The following is a 27,672-nucleotide window of genomic DNA, read 5'->3' on the forward strand; positions in this document are numbered from 1 at the left end:
GGATACCAGAGTCAGTTCACAAGACTGTAATCTCCATTTTAAGGTCTTCTGGTCAAAGTAAAAATTTAACGTCTTAAATTCTTTATTTCCTGTTACAAAGTAATATTTTAATATTCATACTACCAACAGCATTTTTTTCACTAAAGCTCTAGAAATTTCTAGAAATTTTTATCTAGAAATTTCCTGCTATTCTTTTAAGTACAAACATTCTACATTCTTTAAAAAAAGTTATACAGGTAATCATTGTTTAGCAATCTCAGTTGTGATTGGCAATTAGGTCATTAAGTGAAGCTGTTGCTAGTGAAACCCCAATTATGCTTATGATTTTACTTCAGATTTCATTTGCTTTACAGACTTGCAAGGGTCATAAATGCAGCTTGGTTATCGCTTTGTAACTACGAATGGTTGCTGTATGAAGTAGTTGCTAAGTCACTGGTGTCAAACTTGATCTCGTCATGTGATGTCACGTGTCGTATCATGACTTTTTTGCCTTTGCGGAACCGGGGTGCACATGGCCTGCACATGATGCATCCAGCTCGCGGATCGCCAGTTTGACACCCCTGTGCTAAGTGAAGACTACTATACTACATCTATGTCTGATCATGCCAAAGTCTTTTCATATCATTTTCCATATTACTTAGATTTGATTTAAATTGTCTTTTTTATTTTATAAAACTATTTTATGATAACAAACTAATAATATTAATATTAATTTTCTGCATTTTTGTTTTTTAATGTCAAAGGAAGTGCCTCCTAACACTGTTTTTCCCCCTAGGGTAACACAAGTTGGACAGCATTTTACTTTTGTGCTTACTGACATTGAAAGCAAGCAAAGATTTGGATTTTGTCGTTTAACATCAGGAGGCAAAGTGTGCCTATGCATTCTAAGGTAAGCTGCTATGTATGCCTGCCTACTTTCTTGGACAGTTATTGATAATTATTGGTTAAAAATGGTAGATTCCATGATAGCTAGAAAGCTTTGATGGGTAGAGATGTATGGTTATATGCTGCCATCACAATAAGCATAGTTGACATTAAAGACTATATTTTTCAATAGGACAGAAATTGTTTTAATGAGATATTTTACAAATGCTGCATAGTTTGCCTGGCTTGGCAGGTTATGTAAATGGTTGTATAAGGTTGTTTTAAAGAGAAAAATTGACACAGCAGCTGCAAATGAAATTGCCTTATGATAATGAAGTGAAGACCTAGTGCTAATTAATAGAAATTCATCTTCTAACTGACCCAGAGGAAAAGCAAAGTTGCAACATAACAAGGTGTATATTAAAGTATGTGTGAATTTTTATCCTAACCTTATTACAAGGCTTTTTGCATTATACCTTTGCTTTTGCACTTGCCTTGATTCAAGGTAAATTTAACATATATTATGTTGTATACCTTTGGCTAATAAGTTAAAAATCATAGAGGATGGAGGAAATAGGATGACTTTTTTTTTACAGAGTACCAGAAACTATAATGTATTGGACTGGGATTATTATTGATATTAATTAATTAGACTTGTATGTCAGCCAACTCTCAACAATTCTGAGTGGCTCACAATAGACAAAGAAACTACAATTAAAATTAAAACATATGAAAATAAAATATGATATGTGTGAGAACATTCTGGCGCTATTGAAGTTTCTGGGTGTTCTCCATGTAGAACCTGTTGTAGATGATTCTTGGAAGGTTTGATTCACTCATAAAGTGGAATATAGGTAGTCCTTGACTTGTGACCATCATTTAATGGAGGTTCAAAGTTGCAGTGATTTTAAAAAAAAGTGATTTATGACCTCCTTTCACTTACAACCTGATCACTTGACTGCAGTTTGGGGTGATTGGCAACTGGGTTGCCTTTACATCCAGTTTTAATGACCCCAGCCAATTTCTTACAAAAAAAGTCTATTGGGGAATGGATTTGCTTAATGACCATGTGATTTGTGTAACCACAATGGTAAAAATGGTTGCAAGATCTGGTCTTGTCACCTGATGACTCATATTACAATTGCATCAATTTATACCAGAAATTCACATCTCAGTAGTAGTCATTAGTTGTGGACTACATGTAGGCTTAATGACTTTCTCTGTGGAAAAGCAGGCCATCTGAATGCAACATGTGAACATTTCATTTTGAAAACAGATTATGTATAAAGGGTTGAATTGGACTGATCATCACAGAGCAAACTTGATAGATTTTTGCCTTCGGTTTTTCTTAATGCCATTGTTTCAGTATTTCATCAATATGTGTAACTGTAATAATATTTAGGTATAAAGGTTTTTGCATTTTATTCAACGAAAATACAAATGTTTCCATAATTGGCATGTGGATGTTATTTCTTAATAGGCTCCTGCACATGTTACTGGCTACAGTGAAACCTAATTAAATGGTAAAATAATAATATTCTGATATTGTATAAATGTGAATATTCCTTTCCTTTTCTGACTCTTTTCTGTTTAGGAGTAGATTTGCTTCTTATGAAGCAGGATCCAACCAACTTTAATTTAAATTTAAATTTTAAGTTTCAATCTTCAAACTGCAATTTTGAATCTGTCTCAGATAAGAATGTCAATTAATGTTCCTATGGTTAAAAATTGTTAATGGCAAAGGTTTTGAGGTTGAATTTACTTCTGTGAGGTAAACAGCCAAAAAAAAAAAAATGGTCTGAGGCTAATTTGCTGTTATGTTCCTTTTTAGCTCTGATTGGGATTTTTTTTCCTGATAAAGTGTCCTTTTTTAATGAGTGATACGTGTATAATCCATGTAATACTTTGGGAAGCCAATATCTGACAGGGTTATTTTCATCTACCCTTAATATTAATTCAGTTGACAACTTTTTATTCAGTTAATTGATTTTTTACCACTTACCCTAGTTTGTTTCCTTCTCTATGAACAGATAGTACTTTGCAATGTTTATGTGTCCCCCCAATTTATCCAGCAACTGCCACTAAGCTTATCATTGGAAAAGTAATTTGATTGTGGGATTTTTTTTCTCCCTAAATTTGGATATGAAAATCTATTAGTATTGCCTAGAAATATTTCTTATGCAAAGTACAAACAAAGCTGCTTCCAATACTAATCAGCCAGAGCTTAAAAGGTGCGGGTAGTTTTATTGTCATGTTAATTTAGTCTCTGTTGCATTCAGGATTCGGCATTGTTTTATATATTTCATTTTTAAAATGCAAGTTTTTATAAGATATAAAAATAACTTCGTTTTACATTTTATATGATTTTGCTTCCCTGTATTTTCTTCTCATAAATGCATGTCTGTAAGAAGGTTTCCATAAATATTAACATTTTTGAATGCTAGCTTCTGAGCAGACAATATCATCGCAGATTCCATGTGGGTAGAAGCTGTAGGGTACCTGTGATTCAATTTACATAAAAATCTAGAAAGTATAATTTAAAAATGTAGATCAAATTATCTTATTTGAACCTGGATTAGGTTTTATTAATCTTAATTGCAATAAATACACTTTAAGATGGATGTTGTTAACATTAATCATTTTTAAAGTTAGCCATGGTTAAACTTCATTAACAAAATTGCTGTTCAAATATGAAACAGAAGTAGTCTCCTCTGAACACAATGGAAGGGAAGATACACTTGTTATTGTGATGAAAAAGCTCAGCTAGACATTTTGTCTTAACATAGTTAATCTCATTCTCCATTCAGTCCTCTTACTGGTAGATCAGGTAGATTGGGTTCATTGAGACGCGAGACTCAAAGTGAACTTCAGCTCTTTATTGAAGTATAGTTTCGTATAGGACCTGCGAGCCACATGGCTTTTCTTATAGAGCCGGCCGGCGGCTCGGCGGCCAATGACAGGGCTTTGACTCTCCCGCGATCGGCTCGGCCAATCGCGGGAGGGTCTCGGCGCACCAATCACGGCGGCCAAGTTAGCCATTCAGATTGCGGTCCGTGTGGACCAATCAGAGTTCAGGTTTTCGAGAATGTTAATATAGAACACTTACCATCACACACACACACACACACACACACACACACACACACACACACATGATATTAATATAGAAACAACTTTAAAACTAGGAATATATTTTTATGTATTTTTATTAATATTAGCCTAGTTTATTCTTCCTAATATTTCATCATATCTCCATTATTATTACTGTGTCTTTGGTTTCACTGGCGGAGTGTGCAGATTATTCTGATTTTTACCTATCAGATTAGTGACATACACAGATATTAATGTTTTTTCCTCAAATTTTAAATTCATATTATTCCAATCCAGCTTCACTCAATATATGTTCAACTCATATATAATAGTATATTACATACATTACATACATAGTATATATTCAATATTTATCGATATCTCTATAAATGAAGCAAAAGTGTAGTTTTGTCTTTTTTTCCTTTATTGACCTGGATCCAGTCTGTTTCAACTTGTTGAATCTGCACTTTATGTTCTATCTGTGAATTTCACATGAGGACAGTGGGATGTTCTGGGTTTTCCTTTTTCCCAAGGAGATATTAATAAGGTCAACACACTCAAAGGCCTTTCTGTGATAGCTGAAGTACATATTGACATTTATTTTCAATATTTTGGGGGCCTTTCAGTTATCAGCTGTGTTATCTTTCTGAAACTTGCTTGAATATCTGCCATTTCCTCATCTCATGTAGGGTTCTCGATGATCTTGAGCAGCATTTTGCTAACTATAATTTGATGTCAGACACTTTGAAGACAAAGGAAAACCTTTTCTTCCTAACTCTAGCCCACAGGTGTCAAACTGAAGGCCTGCCGGCCAAATCCGGCCCATCGGGTGCTTAGATCAGGCCTGTGGGGCTGGCCTGGAAGTAGCAAAGGACTGGCCTCTGCGAACGAAAATGGGCCATGGTGGGGATGGAAACTCCCCCCATGGCCCATTTTTGGCCTGGACAGCCTACTGCAACACCCTGCTGGCCAAAACAGGACATGGGGGGTGGGGCAGTGAGCAGCCTCCTGCGGCACATTTTTGGCCTGGATAGAAAGGTTCTGCAGGAGGCCATCCAGGCCAAAAACAGACTGTCCGTCCTATCTCCTCCCCGCCGTTGGCCCATGGAGGACAACTACAATGCTGATCTGGCCCTCCAAGAAATCTAGTTTGACACCCCTGCTCTAGTCTAAGTCACAAAAATGTTAACGTGGAGAAGCATTACTGTTTATTGAGATTGATAAACATAAGATTTTGTGGCAGGAAAACAGTATTTAAAGAAAATCTTTTCAGATGGGTGTTTAAACTGGGTTATGTGAAAATTTGTTTTAGGCCATTGAGAGATCTACGTAAGAAAGCTCAGTACTACTGTTCAAGAGCAATAGTATAGTAACTGAAGCAGTAGTACTGTTTTATGAGCAAGTGATTCATTTGCTAGTATGTTTCAGTTACAGTAGAATTAAGTGAATACTTAATCGTATCAGAAACAACAAAACACTATAGGCTAAAGTGATTAAAATGTTACTACAACTGCATAGTTTTTTGGGTGAATATTATCTTATCAGCTTGCTCTAAGACAGATCCACAATAAATTGCTAATTAAAAACTGAATGAAAGTAACATTCAGCCATTTTAAAACAAAACCGAGATCCCTATATTAGCAGTTTAGAACAAATTATGGAGCATTCTGTCTCACAGATAAACAAGAAAGGCAAATGAATCTTTGGTTGGACAGTTAAAATAGCACCATATTCACAAATATGGAAACTTCACAAATATAATAGTGCTGTATGGAAGTTAACAAATTTACCATATAATTGCAAAGGAAGGGAGCATGCTAACTTAATGGGTGTCCGCAATAGAAATGTCAGAAATAGAAGGCAGATCTAGAAAACAAAAACAAAATAATCAGACATGCTTAGAAAGTATAATTCTGAGTAACTAGCCAGGTGTATTGATAACAGAAATATGGGCAACTGGCAAAGTTTATACAGTAATAATTATTATATTGGAAAGTTGGGTAAATGATATGATGGGATATGATCTTTTCCTTTCCAAATATAGTTACATTTTATAAATTTAGGAGGTCACTTTAAATAGTACTGCATTAATCCAAATCATCTAATTTAATAACCATTAAATTATTCCATCCTCCCCAAACTTATGTTAATATTTACTATTACTCTTTCTTATAGCTGAAGATTGTAGGGCAATGTCAAGTGCATATGTATAAGGAAACCTTCAGAAACCAAGTTTATAATATATTTGCTATCAGTGCTGTATGCATAGCTAGATAGCATCTGACATGTTCCTATGAATTACTTAATAGAATCTACTTAATAGATTCCTCCATCTCCAAAAACTGTGCCATCAATTACAGTTTTCATGTATTTCATGTTATTCACTGCTTTAGTAAAAGTATAATTAGAAATTCTTTTCTCTGTTTGCTTGCTTTCAGATTTCCAGTAATGATGTTTTGGCAAATTTTTTCTTACCACCTTGCACTGAATCAACAAATCCCAAGATTTGCCTTGCGAATTTTATAATAACAAGCAATATGTGGATAATAGAATAACAGAGTTGGAAGGGACCTTGATCAACCCTCTGATCAAGCAGCAAATCCTATAATGTTTCAGAAAAACGGTTGTCTAATTTCTTAAAAATCTCTAGTGTTGGAACACCCATAGCCTCTGGAAGCAAGTCATTCCACTGATTAATTGATCCAGCTGTCAGGAAATTTCTCCTTAGTTCTAGATCTCTCCTTGATTCGTTTCCATTCATTGCTTCTTGTCCTGCCTTCAGGTCTTTGGAAGACAGGTTTTTTGTGGCAGCCCCTTAGACTGCTATCATGTCACCTCCTAGTCCTTCTTTTCATTGAACTAGACATAATTTCTGGAATTGTACTTCATATGTTTTAGCCTCCAGTCTGCTAATCATCTTTGTTGCTCTTCTTTGCATTCTTTTTAGAGTCTCAACATCTTTTTATATTGTGGTGACCAAGACTGGATGCAATATTCAAAGTAGGCCTTACCAAAGCATTATAAAGTAATATTAACACTTCATGTGATCTTGATTCTATTCCAATATTAATGTAGCCTAGGACTGTGTTGGTTTTTTGGGCAGCTGCATCATACTGCTGGCTCATATTTAAGGGATTGCCCACTAGGACTCCAAGATCCCTCTTACAGTTACTATTATTGAGTCCCTTACTTTAGTAGGATGTGCAAGCTGTTGGATATAAAAGTCATATCAAATCATTTTTATATTTTTGGCTAGATGATAGAATTACCTTATTTTGGATTCCTTTCTCTGATATAATCTCTGAAAGTTTGGGACATCTTTTTTATGTTGCTTTCATTTTTTTTCCTAAGGCAATATAAGGGCTCTCTGGGAAAGTCTATAACTTTAGGAAAGAGGAGAAGACCACCAGCAACCAGGTGAATGAGCTCAATTACAGGAGTAATGGGTGTACAGTTGGAAGTTCTGAAGGACTAGGTTGGAGTCAGATCATCCTGAAGAAGATCTAGCTTGGTTGTTAACATTCAAGACCAACTTGATGACACAGTCAATCAAGAACTAAATTACATTAAATGTTAATGTAATGCAAGCTGCTTACCCTTCTGTTTCCTCCCCCTCCCTTTTATGGTAGTTAAAGTACTGTATATAGAATTGAGATTGGGACTATTTTGCATGCTTTTCTGAAGCCACTTAGGTTTGTAAGATTGTCTACTGTCTTATTTGCTGCATTATTAATACCAGTGGAGTTTTTAAAAATAAATATTTGGAATGAAGCTGTTAAGGACAGTCATTTTGTTCATGAACTGGCCTGCATGATTATAGTAGAGTATAGAGAAAAAAACCTCAGGGGCAGCTGCAGACTGCATACTTAATTGTTCAGGCCACAATGGAATTATCATATTTGGAATCATTGAGGAAAATAGTGAGGAACTCAGATGTGTACAATCCAACAGATGGTAATGTACAGGTTCTTTATGATGTGCCAGTATGTTGTTCCTTGTTTTTCACTTTGTCAGTTCACTGAAGGTCCAGAAAATCAGTCAAAAAAATTTATGTATAATGTCAAGGGCCCGAAGAATCTATGAAAAAAATTTCTTGCACCAAATGTTTCAATATTCTATATGTAAGCATGCTTTGAACAATAATATGATCATTTATTCTTGATACACTCCATATGTGCGCAACTATATTAATTGGGAATATGATATAGAACATTATGTCTGGGATCTTGTTTGTAAAGGAGAAATAAATGAAATGCTTGAGAATTTAGAAAATTTTGAGGAAAAAAATGCATTATTTGGGTTATTATTACACTCATTCATTGACTTATTGAGGAACTACATTTGACTACATTTTTTAAGAATAGGGGGAGAGAATAGAGCTGGATGATGAATAAAATTCAAACAATATATATACTTCCTTTCTCCTCCATGCTGCTTCAAGAGCCCAGGATGGGAATGACTCCTCCTGATGACATCATCAAACTGAGTCCCTCTAGTATAAAAGTAGCAGCCTGTGGGAAAACCCCCCAGCTTTGACTCAGTTTGTTTCGATGATCATAAGCTGGTGTCTCTGAAAGCAGTTTAATTAGCAAAAGCAAAAGCTATCTTCATCATTGGCATCCACTCTTCTGCATAGCTGAGGATTCAACGTTTTCTTCAACTGAGAGAGACTGTAAATAGGGAGTAACCCTTGATCCTCCCCCACAGTCTTCCCTCAGTGATTTCTGCCACCACGGTAAAGATCGCATCGGTGATAACAGCACCTCCCAGCTGATCGTAAATTTTCACTTTATTGCCAATTTCGCTGTTCGGGGCTGTTTACAGTCTAAGGAGCGATTTAACCCCTGTGTAGCCTGTAGCTCTTGCGAGCAGCCAATTCAGAGGCTTCTTCTTTAACTGCACATGGTGAGTGGACATTTTGAAAGCTGCTTCTTGTAAAGAAAGTAGCGAGTGGCCATTTTAGGTGGCATCATTCCCCAAAGGCCAGCTTCTACTATTCATAAGCTCCTATTCAGGCTACTGCATAGACAACACATAGTGAGGATCGCTTCCAGCACCTTTGTGTCTGTTTATGCATACTGTGGATCAAGATAAGGCCCACACAGAGCCTTCAGGCCTGATCTCTCAAGGCCCCCAAGCTGGCAAAAGAAGGAGAAGAAAATAACACTCCTAGTCTGTTCAAAGGGAGGTGGCAGCCAAGATTAGGGCTAAAGCTTTGGGCCCTAAGAAAACATCCCAGGCCAAATTAAAAGCAGAGAAATGAAGGCATGCAGCCTTAGAAAGGCAGTTTAACAAAACTATTGAGCAAATGAGTGGTCAACTACAACAGGCTTCCCAATCAGCCAATCCTCTAGTTGTTCAGCCAGCTACTTCTAGGGAGAGGGAAAATACCTCAGCTCCTCTTAGCCATCTTCAATCCTGGTCCCCAGAGCAACCTAAAATCCAACCAGGACCTCAAGACTTGAGCAGGTCAGATCCCAACTTCACCCCCAGACTCCTTGAGATCTTTCTTCTTCATCTGTCCCATCTGTGGCCCAAATCAGCTCTCGATCAAGACCAGAGGCCACTTTTACTCCAACAGCAGCAGGTCTTCGGCCCCCAGATCCTCCATCGAGTGGCAGATCTTCTGACATCAATGAAGTAGTCTCCTTAGCCATCAGACAGGGTCTGGCAGAAGGGCTCGACACATCTTCAGGCCTTCAGACAGACTTCAGCTTGCCTTCCCGGCTTTTCCTCTAGCTCAGATTCCCCAAAGGGGACTACCTCGCCATGTAGTACAAAGGGCCCATCTTACTTATGTGGAAGGAGTGCACCTCACTCAGGGAGAGTATGAGGAATCATATGAGTGCAGTCCTTCCCCTGATTCTGATCTGGAAGAGGGAGAAATCTGGGACCCCAACCTCTTGGAGGAAGAGGAAGATCTGAGGCCTGATTAGCCTCCTTTGGCTTCTGTATTTAAATCCGCTTTATTCAAGCCTCTCCTACACAATAGCCCAGTTGTCAGCGGAGGAAATTGCCCCCGAGCCTCAAGTGGTACAGTTGGGGCATGGGGATTCCCTCTTCTCCAAACACATTGTTCATTCAGAGATTCTACCTTCCCCCATCATCTTTCTTGACTTAGGCAAGGAACAATTTGCCTTCCCCACTGCAGTCCCCTGCCCACCGTCCCAAGATAGGCGGTTCTACAACGTGGGTCCTTCCTTAGCTACGGCTCTGGCAGTTCCCCCAGTAGACTCCCCAGTTGTGGCCTCCTTCTCCTCAAGCACTTCAACTGAGCCTGAGGATATACTAAAGGCAGAGGACAAATGCTCTGAACAAACACTGATGCGTAACCATCAAGCCTCGGCTTGAGCCATCCGGGCCTCGACTGCTGCATCATTTTTTGCAAGGTCTTCCATCTGCTGGCTATGCCAACTTCAAGGCTGCATACCTCCATCAGACTGTAGGTCGCATCAAGACCTCAATAAGATCATAGCAGCAGCAGAGTTCTCGGTGGACGCTACCCTCAACACCACCAAGTTCTCTTCCAGGGCCATGGCATCATCAGTGGCAGCTAGGAGACTGCTATGGCTACAAAATTGACAAGCGGAGCCTCGCCGAAAGTGGAAACTAGCTTCTGCCCCATGTACCAGTGAGAAGCTGTTTGGAGATGCCGTTGACCCATTTGTTGTTGAAACAAAAGACAAAAGGAAAGTCCTTTCATCAACAGGAAAGAGGGCAGACTTCTGCCCTACCCCATACTGGCCTCCCTCATTCAGTCCCGAAAACGCTTCTCGCTTCTCCAGACCTCAGAGAGCATATTCTCAGTGTCAAGGTCAACGCCATGAGGCTACCGGCAGACAACAAGCTGCGGGTAAACAGCCCTTTCGTGGGGGAGAGGATCGCTCTTTCCGTCGCTCTAAATAATCTCTCGTTTTCCCCTCCCATCGGAGGTCGTTTGGCCTCCTTTGCTTCCAGATGGGAGGAGTCAACGACAGATGCCTGGGTACTCTATACAGTAAGGTCGGGGTTACAATTAGAATTTCTATCACCACCCCCAGAAAAATTTCTACCCTGCCCCATTTCCCGGGACAGTTCACGAAGGGCACTTATGGAATTGACCATTAGTCACCGGGTCGATATAAAGGTCATTCAACCAGTCCCTGAATTACAATGTGGATGTGGGCTTTATTCTCGGCTTTTAATGGTCTCTAAGGCCTTGGGGGTGGTGAGCCATTCTGGCCCTAAAATTTCTGAATGAGTTTATCCCATATAGGTGCTTCAAAATGCAGACTCTGCATTCTATTCTGGAGAGCGTTCGGGAGGGCGATCTCCTTTCTTCCATTGATCTCACAGAGGCTTACCTCCACATTCCCACCTGGCCTCATCATCGCCAGTTTCTCTGTTTCTGTTACCAGAATTCCCACTTCCAGTATCGGGTCCTTCTTTTCAGGCTCTCGTCTGCTCCAAGAGTCTTCACAAAGTTACTGGCGGTATTGGTGGGTTTGCTCTGGTCTGTTCCAGTGAGGATCCAGTGCTACTTGGATGACATCTTATCCTGTCGTCCTCCACTCACTCTGCCCATCAAGATTTTCAAACCACTTTCCATTGCCTCCAGTACCACGGTTTTTCCATCAACTCCAAGAAAAGCCATCTCTTCCCAACAACCAGATTGCACCATCTGGGAGCCATCATCGACACAACTCTGTGCCAAGTTTTTCTGTCTCCAGCCTGAGAGCCTTATTGAGATCATTCGACAGGTCCAACGTCAACACACTATCTCCCTGTCACTGTTGTCCAAACTTTGGGGCAAAATGATCTCATGCATAGGCATCATTCTGTGGGCACAGCTACACTCATGGGCTCTACAATGGTTGCTGCTCCCCTTTCAACAAGCAGGAACCAGCCACACATCTGCCAAGGTCCTGCTCTCTCCAGAGGCCCGCCGTTCCTTCAAGTGGTGGCTTTCCCCAGCCCTTTCGAAGGTGTCCCATTCAAGGAGCCAGACAGACTGATCATCACCACCGATGAAAGTCTCCTGGGTTGGGGAGCCCACATGGAGGGTCTCATGGCTCAAGGGATCTGGCCCTGGTTCGACAGGACTGGGCCCATAAACTGGCCAGAACTCAGAGCTATTTATCTAGCCCTGAAACATTTCAGGGACAGGATAGTGGGGTCCCATGTGCTAGTGTTGACAGACAACATGGCTGCAAAGGTGCACGTCAACCGGCAGGGGGGCACAAGGTCCAGGGCCCACATGAGGGAGGCCGAAAGGTTGGGGAGGTGGGCAGAGAGACATCTGCTGTCTATCACAGCAGACCACATCTCAGGAGTCAACAACTCCCAGGCCGATTGTCTGAGCAGGAGCCCAGTTGACCACGCAGAATGGTCCCTTCCCCAGTCCATTTTCAGGGATCTCTCCCTCAGGTTCGGGACCCTGGAGGTAGACCTCTTCACCTCTCCCCAAAACGCTCAAGTAAACAGATTTTTCACCAGGTTTCCTTGTCAGGGAGCGGAGGGGACCAATGCACTTCGGACCAGATGGCCCACTGGTCTGCTCTATGCCTTTCCCCCCTTCCCATCATTCCGGTGGTCATTCGGAAGATGTTGGAGGAATGGGCAGAGCTGATTCTCCTAGCCCTCCATTGGCCCAGGAGACCCTGGTTTGCAGATCTGGTGAATCTGTCTGTAGCCACTCTCTGGAGGATTCCAGTCCACATGATCTCACTACATCAGGGGGCACTGCTCCACCTGGATCCCCAGTGTTTCAAATTGACCGTGTGGCGCTTGAGTGGCAACTGTTAAGCCAATCTCCCAGACCAGGTCATTCTTACTATCCAGGCATCTTGTAAATCTTCTACGACACGTATGTACAATGCCACCTGGAGGGTTTTTTTTCATTGGTGTCACAGGGAAGGTCTCTCTCCTACAGTAGCGTGGGTACCACAGGTCCTCTGTTTCCTCCAGGATGGCCTTGACAAAGGCCTGGCTCCTAACACTTTACGCCGTCAAGTAGCAGCTCTTGCTTCAGTCATTTCCTGGGATTCCTTTCCTTCCTTGTCCCATCATCCTTCAGTTCAGAGATTCTTAAAAGGGGCTTCCAATCTCTGCCCCCCTGTGGTTCACAGATTTCCATCCTGGGACCTTCACAAGGTCCTCCAGGCCCTAACAGAACCTCCCTTCGAACCCCTCAGAATTCTTGACCTTCAAGGTGGTTTTCTTAATTGCCATCACTTCAGCTAGAAGGGTGTCAGAGTTGGCTGCTGTATCTATACGGCAGGACCTCTGCACTTTTCACGACAATAGAGCGTTCTTCGTTTAGACCCTACCTTTGTACCCAAAATAAATTCTGTATTCCACAGATCCCAAGACATAGTGGTTCCTGATTTTTGTTCCCGTCCACACCACGCCTTAGAGCGCAAATGGCACATCTTAGATGTTAGAGGGTCTCTTAGAATTTATATCAAACACACTTCAATGTTTAGGAAGACAGAGGCTATGTTTGTATCCTTTTCCCCTTCCCACTGGAGGAACAAGGCCTCTCCTGCCACCTTAAGCAGGTGGATCAGGGCTTGCATCGCACAGGCCTACAAAGCCAAAGCTCTGCCGGTACCACACGGCTTGACAGCACACTCCATTAGAAGTGCTGCAACTTCAGCTGCCTGGGCCACCCAGGCACCCCTAGAGGAGAGTTGTAGAGCAGCTACATGGACATCCCCATCTCCGTTCATCAGACACTACCACCTGGATTCCTACGCCTCCACAAGCACTGCTTTTGGCAGACGGGTTCTTCAGCGATTGGTGCCTACTTTAGAGTGAGAGACTAGACAAGGACCCTCCCAAGGACATGAAGGCTTTGGTATGTCCCATCCTGGGCTTGCAGCAGCATGGAGAAGAATGGGTGTTGGTTGACCCAAGAACGTCCTTTCTATCCATACTGTTAGAGAGCCCAGCCCCTCCCTTGTTGCATCTGAATTGTGGTGAGGTATATTATGGTTCGTGGTTCTGTTTTGGCTTTCAGAGACACTCACTAATGTCTGTCAAGTATCTTTGCCAAAGCTGTGGGGGGGCGTTCCCACAGGCTGCTACTTTTATACTAGACGGACCCAGCTTGATGATATCATCAGGAGGAGTCATACCCATCCTGGGCTCTCTAGCAGCATAGATAGAAAGGGCGTTCTCAGGTAAATTTACCAATGCTTATTTTAGGTGAACGTAATTGTTCCTCATTCTACCTATGAAAACTAAATTATATTACAAATGAACAGAAAATTGGTTCTCTCAAAAAGGTTGATAGAACTTATGAGCGCTATGTAATTTTTTTTATTATTTCATTTGAAATTTCTCAATTTTTTTCCCATGCAAATTTTCAGCCAACATTTCTAACATTGTCAGGGCCTCCACAAAACTTTATTTCATGTCTTTCAATATTCAGCATAAAAAAACTACAGTATATCAAACTTTGTTTTTAATATAGGGAGTCCTTAATTTATGACAGGTCAGCTGTTCAAAGCTATATCATATTTCCCCAGGGCTACTTTTGACCCAGTTTTGAAGTTCTGACAGCCACAGTCTCATGATTGCATTTGCAGAGCACCAGTTTGGTTCAGTGCTTAAGGCAGCATGCTAGAAACTAGGAGACTGTGAGTTCTAGTCCTTCCTTAGTCATGAAAGCCAGCTGGGCAACCTTGGCTCTCAGGTAAACCCTCCTCACAAGGTTATGAGGAAAATAGGAGGAGGAAGGAGGGGTTTTGGATATGCTTGCCACCTTGAGTTATTTGTAAAAAATAATATAGGAAGGATAAATAAATAAAAATATATCAATTTTCAGTATCCTGCGGTCACATGACCACAATTTTCAGCATTTTTTTTTTACTTCTGGTTTCTGGCAAAAAATGCTCATCGGCTGAAATTCCTTCTATGGGCAAGCAATAATAAAGAAAGGATTCTGAGTAAATTCTGTCATTCTTGGTCCCTTGTGCCTGACACTATTAATCTTACTAAAGCTCAATCTACCTTTTTTATATACATGTGAAAGGTTAGGGAGGGTTCACTCTGAGCCTTTTCATGTATATCAAGGGTTCCAGGCTCATTTTCCTCTTGGCTCCCTCCCTCCTGGTCTGCATCAAATTCTACTACACCTGCTTAACAACTGTTAAAATTTATAATTGTAATTCCAGGCTCAATTGTGGTCATAATAAATTTATAAATGTCATTATAAATTTCAGTAGCATGAAACACTATACTTTTGAAATTTGTTTGACTTGGGTATTTAACAGTATAAGAAAGTCAGATAGAAATATTTCTAATAGTTCTAATATAAGGTAAAGGAGTCCCTGTGAATTTTACTCCACTAGTCATTACTGATTATAAGGGGTGGTGGTCATCTCCATATCAAGGCCATTGAGCTAGCACTGTTTGATGACATTTCTTTTATGTACACTGAGAGCATACACACCAAGACAAATTCCTTGTGTGTCCAATCACACTTGGCCAATAAAGAATTCTATTCTGTTCTGTTCTGTCCTGTCCTGTCCTGTCCTATCCTATCCTATCCTATCCTATCCTATCCTATCCTATCCTATCCTATCCTATCCTATCCTATCCTATCCTATCCTATCCTATCCTATCCTATTCTATTATTTTCATGGTCATGTGGCCAGTAGGATGTCAGAGAGTGCTGTAACTTTCCTACCAAAGTGGTACATACCTATACATCAACTTGCATTGGTATGCTTTCAAGCTGCTAGGTTGGCAGGAACTGGGGCGAGGATGGAAACTCACACTGTCTTATAGAGCTCGGGTCTTGAACCTGGGCTGCCAGCTTTCCTGCCAACAACAACAACAACAAGCCCAGTGTCTTAACTATAGCGCCACTGTGCTGCCCCCCAATAGTTCTAATATGGTGCTCTTACATTACAGTAATTGAACTGGTATAATTAGTAGTATTTAGCTGTTAAACTTATTGCATTTTGAGAAATTGCTATGTCATCATTTAAATAAAAATGATTAATGAAAATTTATTATAACATAATATCTTAGATTTCTAAATTATTTTTAAAATATGATAGATTGGTTTATTTGGAAGTCTTTGTACTGTAGTTCTTTATCTTAGACTATTTGAAGCCTCCCCACCCCATCCTCCACTTCAAGCAAATCCACCAAAACAGAATGTTTCAATTTTACACATTTTGTGTCAATTTTCCAGACAGAAAGTAGCCCCCAGACATTAAGACATTTAGCTACGGAAAGGCGGTTTCCTTAGTTTTATTTGAATACTAGAAGTTAAGATTCCTGCTGATAGTTCAGGACTGTTAGTGGTTGCCTGGCTGTTTGACAGAAAACATTTCCTTTCCTTTATTTAACCTTTGACTTATGAATATAAAAGCTTTATCAGAATTGTAGTGGAAGTGCAAGAGAGCTGGAAATCGACCTTGTGCAACAAAGCTGAAGACTGTCTTTGAATGAAGGCTCGAATGCCTGTCTGCTAGCTCACTGGATTAAAAGAATATGTTAAATATGTTTTTAATTAGTAATGAAATATCGGGTGTTGTTTATATAACAGGTAAGGACTACATTGGGTAGGATCTAATGAGATTAAAAGGAATACACGACCATATCCATGATTTTGCAGATGCTATTTCCAACTTTTGGTTTGATATAGTGGGTAGCAAATTTGTTGAAAGTTTTGCTAACCTGCTGAAATTTCTACATACCACCTGAACCAGTTTTGTGAGTTGGCTTTTGTGTGATTATTTCTAAAGTAAAGATTTCTCTAGGTTCAGTAATATCTATCTTAAATTTATTCAAATTCTAATTGTGCTCCTCATTATGAGTTATCATATAAGTGTCTCAACTCATCCCATTCCAGTCTTTGCAACCAGATTTTCAGAAAGAATTTGTGTGTATTGTATCTTTATGCAGTTGAATGGATGGAAGCTCCACAATAAAAAAAAATATTCATGTGGTTTGGGGAAATGAGGGGAGGAAGTATGACAAAATATCTGACTGAGGGGGCTTCCAGAAGCATTGTTCGACATTATGGTGGTTTATACGAGGAATAACTAACAGAGGAAGTACGCATTTGCCTAGTGTAACTCTCTCTTGCAGAGATCCTTGTACGTAAATAATTGGTGCATTTTTTTTCCTAAAACATTTTTTTTTCATAATGGCCTCGTGAATGCATGATCATCCTGATTTTATATATGAAAATATTGGCACAAATGTGTGGTTGAAGGTACATTATAATAGTTTTAGCCATAATTTTTCATAAGTATTCACATACCATTTTTAAAATGTTTTTTTTAAAATGTTTAAGGTTGCTGTTGAGACATTTCAACTGTAAAATGGAACCTTGATCTTTTAAAAAGGTTGAAATTACAGATTTTTAAAAGATGGTGAATATTGAATATTGTGAATATTCTTTGAGAATTAAAACAAAATAGGCTCAAAATATACTCTATTTTTTAAAAAGAAATTTTTAAGTATTTAGTTACAAATGAGATTTTTCTAAAGCAAATTTAAGATAACCATTAATGTGTTCTAGAGAGAGAAGAAACTTCAAGCTTCTGTTGAAATTACAGTCTTGGATTTATTGTCACTGGACAAATACAGAAAAATCCACATTGCTGTGAAAGAAGGTCCTATTCTTGAACCCTGACTGATGGGGTTAAAAGGGACTATAGGTGGATTAAATGAGTGTATTAGCAGGATATTTGACTATAGTTTGGAGTACTGACTAAGGATATATTTATCTTTGATTGTTTGCTGATACTGTTTATAACATATTTAATTAAACATTCCACTAAATATCAGAATACTTGAAAAATGACAAAGAAGGAAATTGCTCTGAATTTGTTTAACTTTTCTGAGTGTTTCAGGAATAAGGTCTAGATTGAATTTTCTCCTGCCAATACTTCCCAGTGCACTAACTCTGTCAATGTCATGTAAGCTAGATAGATAAGAACTGTTGCTTTCCCACAGAGAGAAGTTGCTTGAATTGTAGTCAAAACTTGAATTGTAGTCAGAATAATTTTTTTAACATTGCTTCTTTCTTTGTGGTTTGAAATATTTTCAGAGTTATATTTTCTTGTGAATTTTCCACTTTGGTATCAAATTTGCTTAAGGTTTTTCAAAAAACGCATTACAGTGAAATACTTTTTAAATAATGCTTCCTTCTCTTACAGCTGTTTTTATTTGTCTTTTCAGCTATTTGCCATGGTTTGAGATGTACTACAAACTTTTAAATACACTGGCGGAATATTTAGCTAAAGAGCAGGTAATTTTGTTGTTATTAAATAGAAATGATTTTGTGAAAAACTGCTAATCGTCAATGATTTTAAGGTAGCAGTCCCTTTTTTTTGAAAACAACTTCAAGAATTACATACATTTTAGGCTACTGTTATTGTTACTTTTCTTTAAAATGAATAGTTTAACAATTTAAAAACCTTTTTAAGTAGGGAAATTGAATGACATTTCTATGCTAAAAATTATATATCAGGATTACACCCTGGGTAGAACTTGAGTGTGGACACTTTTAATACTTTGCTACAAAACATTAAATTAATTTGCTAAAGAAATGCAAGAAAGCGTCACAATTTATATTGATAGGGATAATATTATTCAATGATTGTCCTTTGTTTATGCTTAGTATGACTTATTATAAGACACTTTGTGTTATTGGGGAAGAAACCAGTTATTTGTAAAACTGGAAATAGATGAACTGTAAAAATAGAAATCAAGACTTCAGAAGTTTGGGTGCTCTACCAGTGGAGGCTTTTAAGAAGAGATTGGTCAGCTACCTGTCTGAAATGTGTAATGTCTTCTGCTTCAGCAGGAGGTTGGACCTCCAATACCTCTTGAATAGGCTTATATAGCCCTTTTTCTAAAAAGTGTAGCCCTTCCTGGAGTTCATTCCAGGAAGGCCTACGTTTTTAAAAGTAATTTAGATAGTTTGGGATAATTTTAGGGCCATTATCAGATTGTTGAGCATCATTCAGGAATGTATTGATGTTTGTTGATTGCCTATCAAAAGAGACACGTTGGGCCCTATAGTAGTTTATAAAAAATCTGTTTTTTTAAGTGAGACAATGGACTTGATATTTAATATCAGATAATATTTTCATTTTATTTCTGCTTTATCTAGATTGTAGTGCTTGGCTATAAAGCTTTTAAATTGGGCGCATACAGTGCTCATTATATTGTACAGTTTTTCAATGATTTTGTAGTTTCTTAAAAAGCTTTGTCCTGGAAATAAAGAAATCTGGCATGTGCTGTACATACTTTATTTTTTTTGGTTTTTATATGATTTGGTTGCCCTTTCCACCTATATTACTGTTATTTTTTTTGTACTATTCATTTGTTTATTTTGTACCAATGTTGTTGCATTTTTGTACCAATGTTTGTTTCATAGTTTTATGCATTGCTTTATAAAATGTTTTTCTTTGCTTGTTAATACAGGAATATGCTTTATTATAAATACAATCATAATCCATAAAGCTTTGATTAACAGATGGAAAGACTACAGTATTTTACCAACTAACCATGGAATTTTTCATATGTCCACTTGAGAATGAAGGAAAATGAGATGGTTTCTGTTTGCCTAGAAAGGGATTGTACTTATTTTTGCTCTTGATATACAGTGAATGCAAATGAAGTTTTTGTGTCTATTGAATATATTTTTGAAAAAAAATATTTTTCACAGGAAGGTGACTTGAATGATATATTAGAAACATGGTATAACCATTCTGTACCAGAGGCAAATACTCCTATCAGCTTAAATTTGGTAAGTATGGCTTTTACTATAGAAAGTTGAATTTTAATTAAAATATTAAAGATGAGTCCCAGCTGGATCAGGGGTGGGACTCTACCAGTTCACAGCTATTTGCTAGAACCAGTTGTTAACACTCTAAGCAGTTTGGAGAACCGGTTGTTAGAAGAAATTACTGGCCTAATCCTGTAAGGAAGTCAGGAAGGAAACATTCTGGTTTTGCTTGCAGAAACTGCCTCTCCATTAACTCTTATTACATTCTTGGCAGGACTAGACTTCCTGTCTCAGAAACTTCTCTGGAATTTTTTTCTGTCCTTTGCTGATACTTTGCTTGTGTGGAGTGACCATTTAAAGTTACAATGGCACTGAAAAAAGTGACTTATGACCCTTTTTCACACTTATGACCGTTGCAGCATCCCCACAGTCATGAGAGGCCAGGTGAGGAGATGCGTGCCTCAATGTGAGTGATATTGAGTTGGCCACACCCAGCCAATAACATGATCACCAAGCCGCATCCACCCAGTCACATGACCACCAAACAACGCCCACCAACTAAGCCACACCCACAGAACCGGTTAAAAAATTTGAATCCCACCCCTGAGCTGGATCATATAATAGGTCAACTCTGTAAGTAGTGGTGAATTTGGGTTTTCCCATAAAATTCTTTTTATAGATATGACTTTAACAGTAAATATGTTGATTATTATTATGGAGTGTTCCATTGTGCTTATTCTTCCATATAATCTTGGAGGAGTAGCTGGTAAATGGATCAAGTTTAAAAGACTGTACTACAAGAGACGCCGACTGAGCAGGAAATAAAACACATATTAAATACAGTTTTGCTAACTAATTCTGATGAAATAGAAACAGTTTACAATAGCTCTTAAGTTGTTCTCAAATGAAGCTTCTGAATAAATTAAACCCAACTTATTTGATTGAATAGTGTCTATGTACTACAGCATTACCTCTAATTTGGGGATCCAGTGCAAAGGTCCAAATATTGACATTGGCAGTAGAAATGATATTAATCTAGTAAGTGTGCCATTATACTTCTTTAACCTATTTTAGTTTTAAAAAATATTCTGATACCCAAAATACAGTAGTTTTGGATCAAGGAATTGGTGTCTCTTAAATGTGCTGTTTACTTTTTCCTTTTGCCTTAATTTTAACAAATACCACACAATACATGTAATTGATGATTATTCTTTGCATAGTGCATTCCGTACACTTAAAGCTAGGTCATTACCAGTACTTATAGTTTGTACAGATGGATGTACAAATTCTTTAATAAGAGTATTATGTGAAAAGTTATACTAGTTATTAAATTATAAAAATGCTTTGAAAGGTACTTGGGATGCTATCTTTAACTGCAATCAGTCTAGAATAAACTAATTTGATCCCCCATAAATATATTTTATGCTTTCTGTCGCTTTCTCTAGGACTTTGAATGCAAAGCTGAAATCTTTTTTTTTTTTGCTAACACATTGATATCAGGTTTTTGAAATAAAGGTTTTTGAAATTGAAAGCCAACCAGTTTACTGGATGAATTAGCATGAAATCAGATATTTGTTTAGAAGCCTTCTACCCAGAAGCAATTCATGATACAAGACTTAATTATTGTAGATGAAACTCATAACTCATTTCCTGCTTTGAATTCTTTGAAGAGAAAAAAGTGGGGATAAAATATTTTTTAAAAATTGATTTTACACTGAGATGGACAACCTACAGTGTCAGAACCTCATTTGCAGCTCACATGTCTTTATTTTTTCAGCCCCTGAAACTCCTCATCATAATGGCTGAAAATTGGTTTCCTGCTATTTTGAGATAGAAGGCACATAAACCTATATTGAAGATTGCAAATAGGCATATTGGTGATAGAAACAAAAAAAATCTGTCTTTAGAATTCTCATTCTCTTTAAAATCTAATCTAATGATATGGGATTGGTTCTACTGACAACCCCCCATGATAAATACAATCATTACGTTACTAGAAGATTGGAAGAGCAACAATCTGGACATTGTTTATTGCAAATTTAAAGTTAACATAGCAGTGTATATAATTATGTATTAATGAAGGAGAGTATTCCTTTAAAAAGTTTTTAAAAGCCCCCTTTTGTAGTTTCAAGCTTGTTTGCATTTTGTAGTTTCAAGCATTTTGTAGTTTCAAGCTTGTTTGCAATAAGTGCTTACAGTACTTATCAATAATTATAATATGTATTTTATTTTTGTTACCACGCCATTTGTTGCTTTAACAACATTTCCTTCTTTGGAAATCCTGTTACTTTTTCTTCTGCAAAACAAAAGTAAAATGTACATGATTTGAAAGGAGAAGCATGAACGGATGAAATAGCCCTGTGTTAAAAAGAAGAGGCAAATTCGGGACTTCTGGTTTGAGCTTCTTCAGCGATAGACCAAAACCTCATCTCTGCAAGGCTTCGATCCGTGCTCGCTGCTGGAGTGCCCCGAGCCGGCTGGTTTCGGGGCTAAGCCACCCCATAGAGGAGGTGAAGAGGGGGGAGACTGACAGCAGGGTTGAGGAGAGCCACATCTCTCCTCCCCAGCTGGCCATTACTCCCTTTCCCAAAGGCAGTTGCAGTGGTGGTCAGAAATGGCCACCACAAAGAAGAACGTGACTGGAAAAGAATGTGCAGAGGAAGATAAGAAGAGAAAGTTTTGGTTGACCGGGTCAAACAACAAAAGCAACAAATAAGATATTGGAATTGAAACTGTTAAAAAACAATAACATTGTTCCCTAAGAAGATTTTTAAGCTGCGAAGGAGAGAGAAAAGGGAAAAGATTTGGTTTTCTCCTTTTCCTATACTGACAGCTAAGAGACTTAAGCAAGAAATTGGAAAAAAATCCACTTTGACATCAATAGGTATTTAATGGTGAAAATAAAAAGTCAAAGGGATAATAAAGATTTCTGGATAATTAAAAGCTTTTGAAAACAGGAAAGGAGAGAGGAAGAATAAAAGGGCAGGATCTGGAAGGGAGGAGACTGCCTGGAATTAAAAAAGAACTTACTGCAAAATCTCAACAAGACTTCCAAAAGATACATTCTAACTGAAACATCGCAACAAAAACCCCAGGAAGAGAAAGTCAAAAAAGAAATAAGAAGATATAACTCGGGACTATCTGGATTACTTGATGATTTATGGATTCTTGGTTATTGTTTTGAATGACTAAATCAATCGGGTGGTTGTTTAAAACTTTTTAAAATGGCTCTATTTTTAGAAGAACTGAAAATGGAACTTAAAAAGTACAAAGAAGATGCACAAGAAGGGAGAGGTTCTTTTGGCTTCGTATTTCAGTTTTTAGAAATAGAGATTTGGAATTATGAGAAACAACAAGAAATGCCTGCAGAACAAGAAGATTGCAACAAAGAAGAAACCATCTTTAATGAACAAGTAATCTTAGATGGGGGGGGGGAAGGAAAGGGGAGAAAGAGAATGGAAAGTTTAAGATTGGGAAAAACAACTCCAAAAAAAAAATAGAGTGAAAAATAAGTATAAAATCAGAAAGCAACAGAAGAGGGAAATGTGGAAGAGAGAATTAGAACTAGAGAGACAAGGGGGTAAAAAGGGGAGGGAGAAGATGAGAGGGAAGAAAGAAAGGAAAAGAAGTTATAAAGGACAGAAGCAAAATATATAGAAAAACAGGGTTTATTTAGAGATAATGGGTGAAAACTGAATGGAAAAAGGGATTCTGCAAAGGTACATAAAATACTATGGTTATATTAGAAGCAGAAATAATTTTAGAAAATATGAAACAATGTATGATTAAAATGTCTGATAAAATAGCTATCGTAATTCAGTGGAATGCTTGTCAATAAATAAATGTAACAAAAGGTATATTTAATGATTTATAAAACGTATGTGAAGAGAAATAAGGGAAAAATTAATTATGGAGATTACATGTGTTTTTAAGGAAGTATGATATTTAATTGAAAAGAAGTGTTAAAGATGTTATGGTTTTAATAATTATTAATGATAGAACTGAACTGGAATGGAATGAGGGTTTATAATTACATATATTTACAATCTTTCTTTTGTTTTTAAAGAATATAGTGTGTATTATAAGAATGTGCCAAGCAGAATTCGATTGGAAGTTATGTATTATGTATTATATTGAAGGTCATAAACTTAAGGTGTATATTGAAGTTTAAATAAGAGTTGAATGGATGTAATTAAAAGATATAAAGGTGTCATACTCCAATTAGTAACTACAGGAGAAAATGTGTTTAATGAGAAAAGATAATATGAAATTGAAACAGAACAGACAAAAGTATAAATATAATGATTTGAATTGAGATGAGGTAATCAAAATAAAATTGAGAAAATTAAAAGAGGGAAAAAACTATATAGAAAATGTAAAATAGTATAAGATATGGAATAGAATACAAAAAGGAGCATGAAATTGAATTTTGTGTCTGTATAAAGAAATTCAACCCGGGACCATGTTATTTTCAAAAAAGATGTTTTACTTGTATTTTGTGTGTGAAAACCCAAATAAAACTTTATTAAAAAAAAAAGAAGAGGCAAATTTATTTAGAAAGGAACACATTTTAAAAAACCAAATAAGCCTTTCTTCAAAAATGAATTGATTGATCTTGTTGGAAAAATAACAAAAAAGTATTCTCCAGTGAGCACATTTTGAATACTCAACCATATATGTTAATAGTAAGTGCAAAATACTCTTCTCAAGTCCTTAAAACATTGCTTGCCAAATGATGTCTATTGATTGCAAGAGATTTATAAATGCCTCTTGAGAAATTACTATGTTATGACTCTGGTCACAGAGAGGCAAACTACTTGAATATATTTTCCAAGAATATATATTATCAGATTTGGAACTATATGTGTAAATTGCCTACTAAAAAGGGTCTTAATATTTAATAAAGTGACAATAGTTTACTCTTATACCTCTTGCTTATTAAAAAAAAATCCAGAGAATGTTTTTTTTCTCTATTTCAGTTGTTTGTGTATGTCAGGGAAGGGATCTTAGTAGCCTAAGAATCAAACGGTATTATTTTCACTGAATATATTTCCAGATGGCCCTGTTAAAAGTATGTGAGCAATGTCTTCCCATCACATCTTCATTATATTTCAGTGTCATTTTCATGATAATTGTTCAGCAGATTGAATGTTTGGCTTTTCAATGATTATAAAACCAATCTCTCTAAATTACATCTTGCCAAAAAGCAAAGAAAGGGTTTAGCAATAGGAAATAATCCAAAGAGGTAAAAACCCAAGGATACAAGCCAATGGATCAGATTAAACATATAGACAGTCCTCAATTTATGACCAGTGATTTTATGAGTTTGCCCTTATGACTGTATTAGAACAGATGCTTTATGGAATGTAAACAATTGCCAACTGTTGTAAATGATTTTGGGCCTCTAGCCATGTGACCACATTTCAGGGGCTTAGCAATCTGTTCACATTTACAACTGGTTGTCAAGTGCCCTGCAATCATGTGATTACTAGAAGGACAATGGGGAATTGGAAAGGAAGGTTTCAAGTGCAGGAAATGGAGAATTTGAGGTCTGTTACCTTGGTATGGCAAGGTTTTCTCCTCCCATCTGTTCAGGGGAAGAAAATTGTCCTGCGTGCTAGAGGAGCAGACTTTAAATCTGGTGAAAACACTAGCAAACATCAGCCCAAAGGCTAATAAAAACCAGTGTTCTGAAAGGCACATAAGGACGCAGTATAGGTCAGGAAAGATCCATGGGGATGCTCAAATGGTTAGCACAATGCAAGTGCTGAGGGGCTGGGGAAATTGTGCAGGTGGAGAAGACCTATCTAGGCAATGTGCAACCTTTTTTCTGGCTTCCTCATTACAAACATTCCTTTCTGGTTTCCCATAAGTAAAGACGTGGTGGTCAATCATGACTGAGTTTATGCTTCCTGTTGGCTTTCCTATTAACTTGTGGGAAGCTGTCAGGGAGCGTTGGAAATGACAATAATTGACCATGGCAATGTGGAGGCACTGTATCAGCCACAACTTCCCAAAATTCCATTACCATGGGAGTAATGGGTCCTAACCTTCATGAGTTAACCCATTTGACTTGCCTTGGTTCAAAAAAATTGTGTACTATGATGCTTTTTTTTCCCAGTTAAAGGTTACAAGCAGGTAAATGGACACAAGAGTTTTACTAGAATATAGATTGTGCTGTGCAGTAAAGTTGAAAACAGAGCTGCATGGCAATCAGGATTATTCCTATTTTAAAATAAGGTTTCCCATCGCCCAGAGTTAGAACAAAAGTAGGACATTCTGAAATTTTAACTAGTAAATGAAATGAAATGATTTTTTTTTCTATATTAAGCACCTATGGTGTTCAGAACTCTCAGTTGATCAAATCTTGCTTCAATCAGCTTTTATATCAAGCTATTATGTTGTCTTGTTAAAAGCACAACATTCTGAATGTAACATTCTGAATAATGTAATCCAATATCAGTCATTCCATAAATATAAATTATTTCTTGCAAACATAGGGGGAGAGATAATATGTTTTTCCCTTCTTTATCTCTGTAGTAGTATTCATAAAATATACTTTATGTTGGTAGTGAAATATATCTTAATTTTAAAAAAACCCTTATTAATTTGGGTTATTTATAGGATTCCAACCCTCTTTTTTAGTTCCATTTGCTTGCTTTCTGCTTTTTTGATTAAAACAAATGTACGTTTATTTGAATAAGTTTGGGTATTCCTTGAGAAGCCTAGTTAGTTAATGTAGATAGTTCGTGATTTATGACCATTTGTTTAAATTTGGTTCAAAGTTATGATGGCCTCTGAAAAAGTAATGACTGGTCCTCAGAGTGATGACAATCATGTTATTCCCCACAGTTACATGATCACAATTCGGGCATTTGGCAACTAACTTGCATTTATGACAATTGTAATTTGCCACCTTCCCAGCTGGCTTTTAAAAACCAAAGTCAACTGGAGAAGCTGAATTTGCTTAAAAATCATGTGAATTGCTTAGTGACCATGGCAAAAATGGTTGCAACATTGAGTCCTGTCATGTGATGCCTTACTTTACAACTGCACCGACAAGATAGAAATTCCATCCCAATTATGGTCATAAGTTGAAAACAGCCTATGTTTTTCTGTATTAACCATTTTGTCACTGTGAGATTTTCAGAATGAGAAACAGTAGAGTGAAGGATCATTTCCAGGCTATTAATTATATCCCAAATGAGTGTGGACAGCTTTTTTTTCAAACTCCTTTATAAAAACCTCTGTTTGGTTACCTCTCATTTCTTTTTAAAAACCATGGATAACACATCTTGTTAAAAAAAAATAACTACTCATAAATGTTTCACAATGAGAACCATACATGCTAAGGGTCAGTAACTATAATCCCCAAAATAACATTAAGTTTTGTGAGGAATATCACATACCCCTTCCTTACTTCTACATATGTGTCACTCTAAAGATAAGAAAATAGCAACTGGATATGTTTTTATTGTAGCACACATCTCCATTAATCCAGTTTCCAATAAAACTAGTTAATAATTAGAATGGTAGTATGTGTCAGAGAAACTAAAGGGTATTTTTCTTTTAATCTCTTTCAAATGCTTTCATTTTGATTTACTGTGCAAAGCTATTCTGATCCTCTTTTGCATTGCTGCTGTCATAAATCTGTTTAGTATGTATGCAGAATAAACATTATAGCATGATTTCAGCAGAAGTTTTTTTTTTTAATGGATACGTCAACATGGGTTGAATTATCTGGTGCTTCTGATTATTAATAATAGGTCCTCTCAAAGCAGATCTAAAATTTAGTTGCTTATACAGACAGTATTATTTTATAATGATTTTGTCTTGTTGAATAATAATTTTGTATTTTTATTTCTTTTTCTTGACTAGCATTCGTATTTTATTACTCCTGATTTAACTGGATTACCAACTATTCCTGAAAGTGTAAGTTTGTACTATATTTGCAATATTTAAATAGCTTTACAAAT

The 27,672-nt window shown here is 37.4% G+C and overlaps 1 protein-coding gene across 3 annotated transcripts in view; it reads left to right on the top strand.

Moving 5' to 3' along the window:
- Nucleotides 1-27,672, top strand: part of DENND1B (DENN domain containing 1B) — a 214,343-nt gene that overhangs the window by 86,778 nt on the left and 99,893 nt on the right. For all 3 annotated transcript variants that reach the window (XM_087930332.1, XM_026700460.2, XM_087930333.1), the window contains 4 exons: nt 776-889; nt 18,142-18,211; nt 19,637-19,717; nt 27,575-27,628. In XM_087930332.1, coding sequence (XP_087786458.1) covers nt 776-889; nt 18,142-18,211; nt 19,637-19,717; nt 27,575-27,628 — 319 coding nt within the window. The remainder of the gene's footprint in view (nt 1-775; nt 890-18,141; nt 18,212-19,636; nt 19,718-27,574; nt 27,629-27,672) is intronic.

Source organism: Pseudonaja textilis, chromosome 3, assembly GCF_049901715.1.
Source record: "Pseudonaja textilis isolate UNSWEBS1 chromosome 3, rPseTex1.2, whole genome shotgun sequence".
Classification (NCBI taxonomy): domain Eukaryota; kingdom Metazoa; phylum Chordata; class Lepidosauria; order Squamata; family Elapidae; genus Pseudonaja; species Pseudonaja textilis.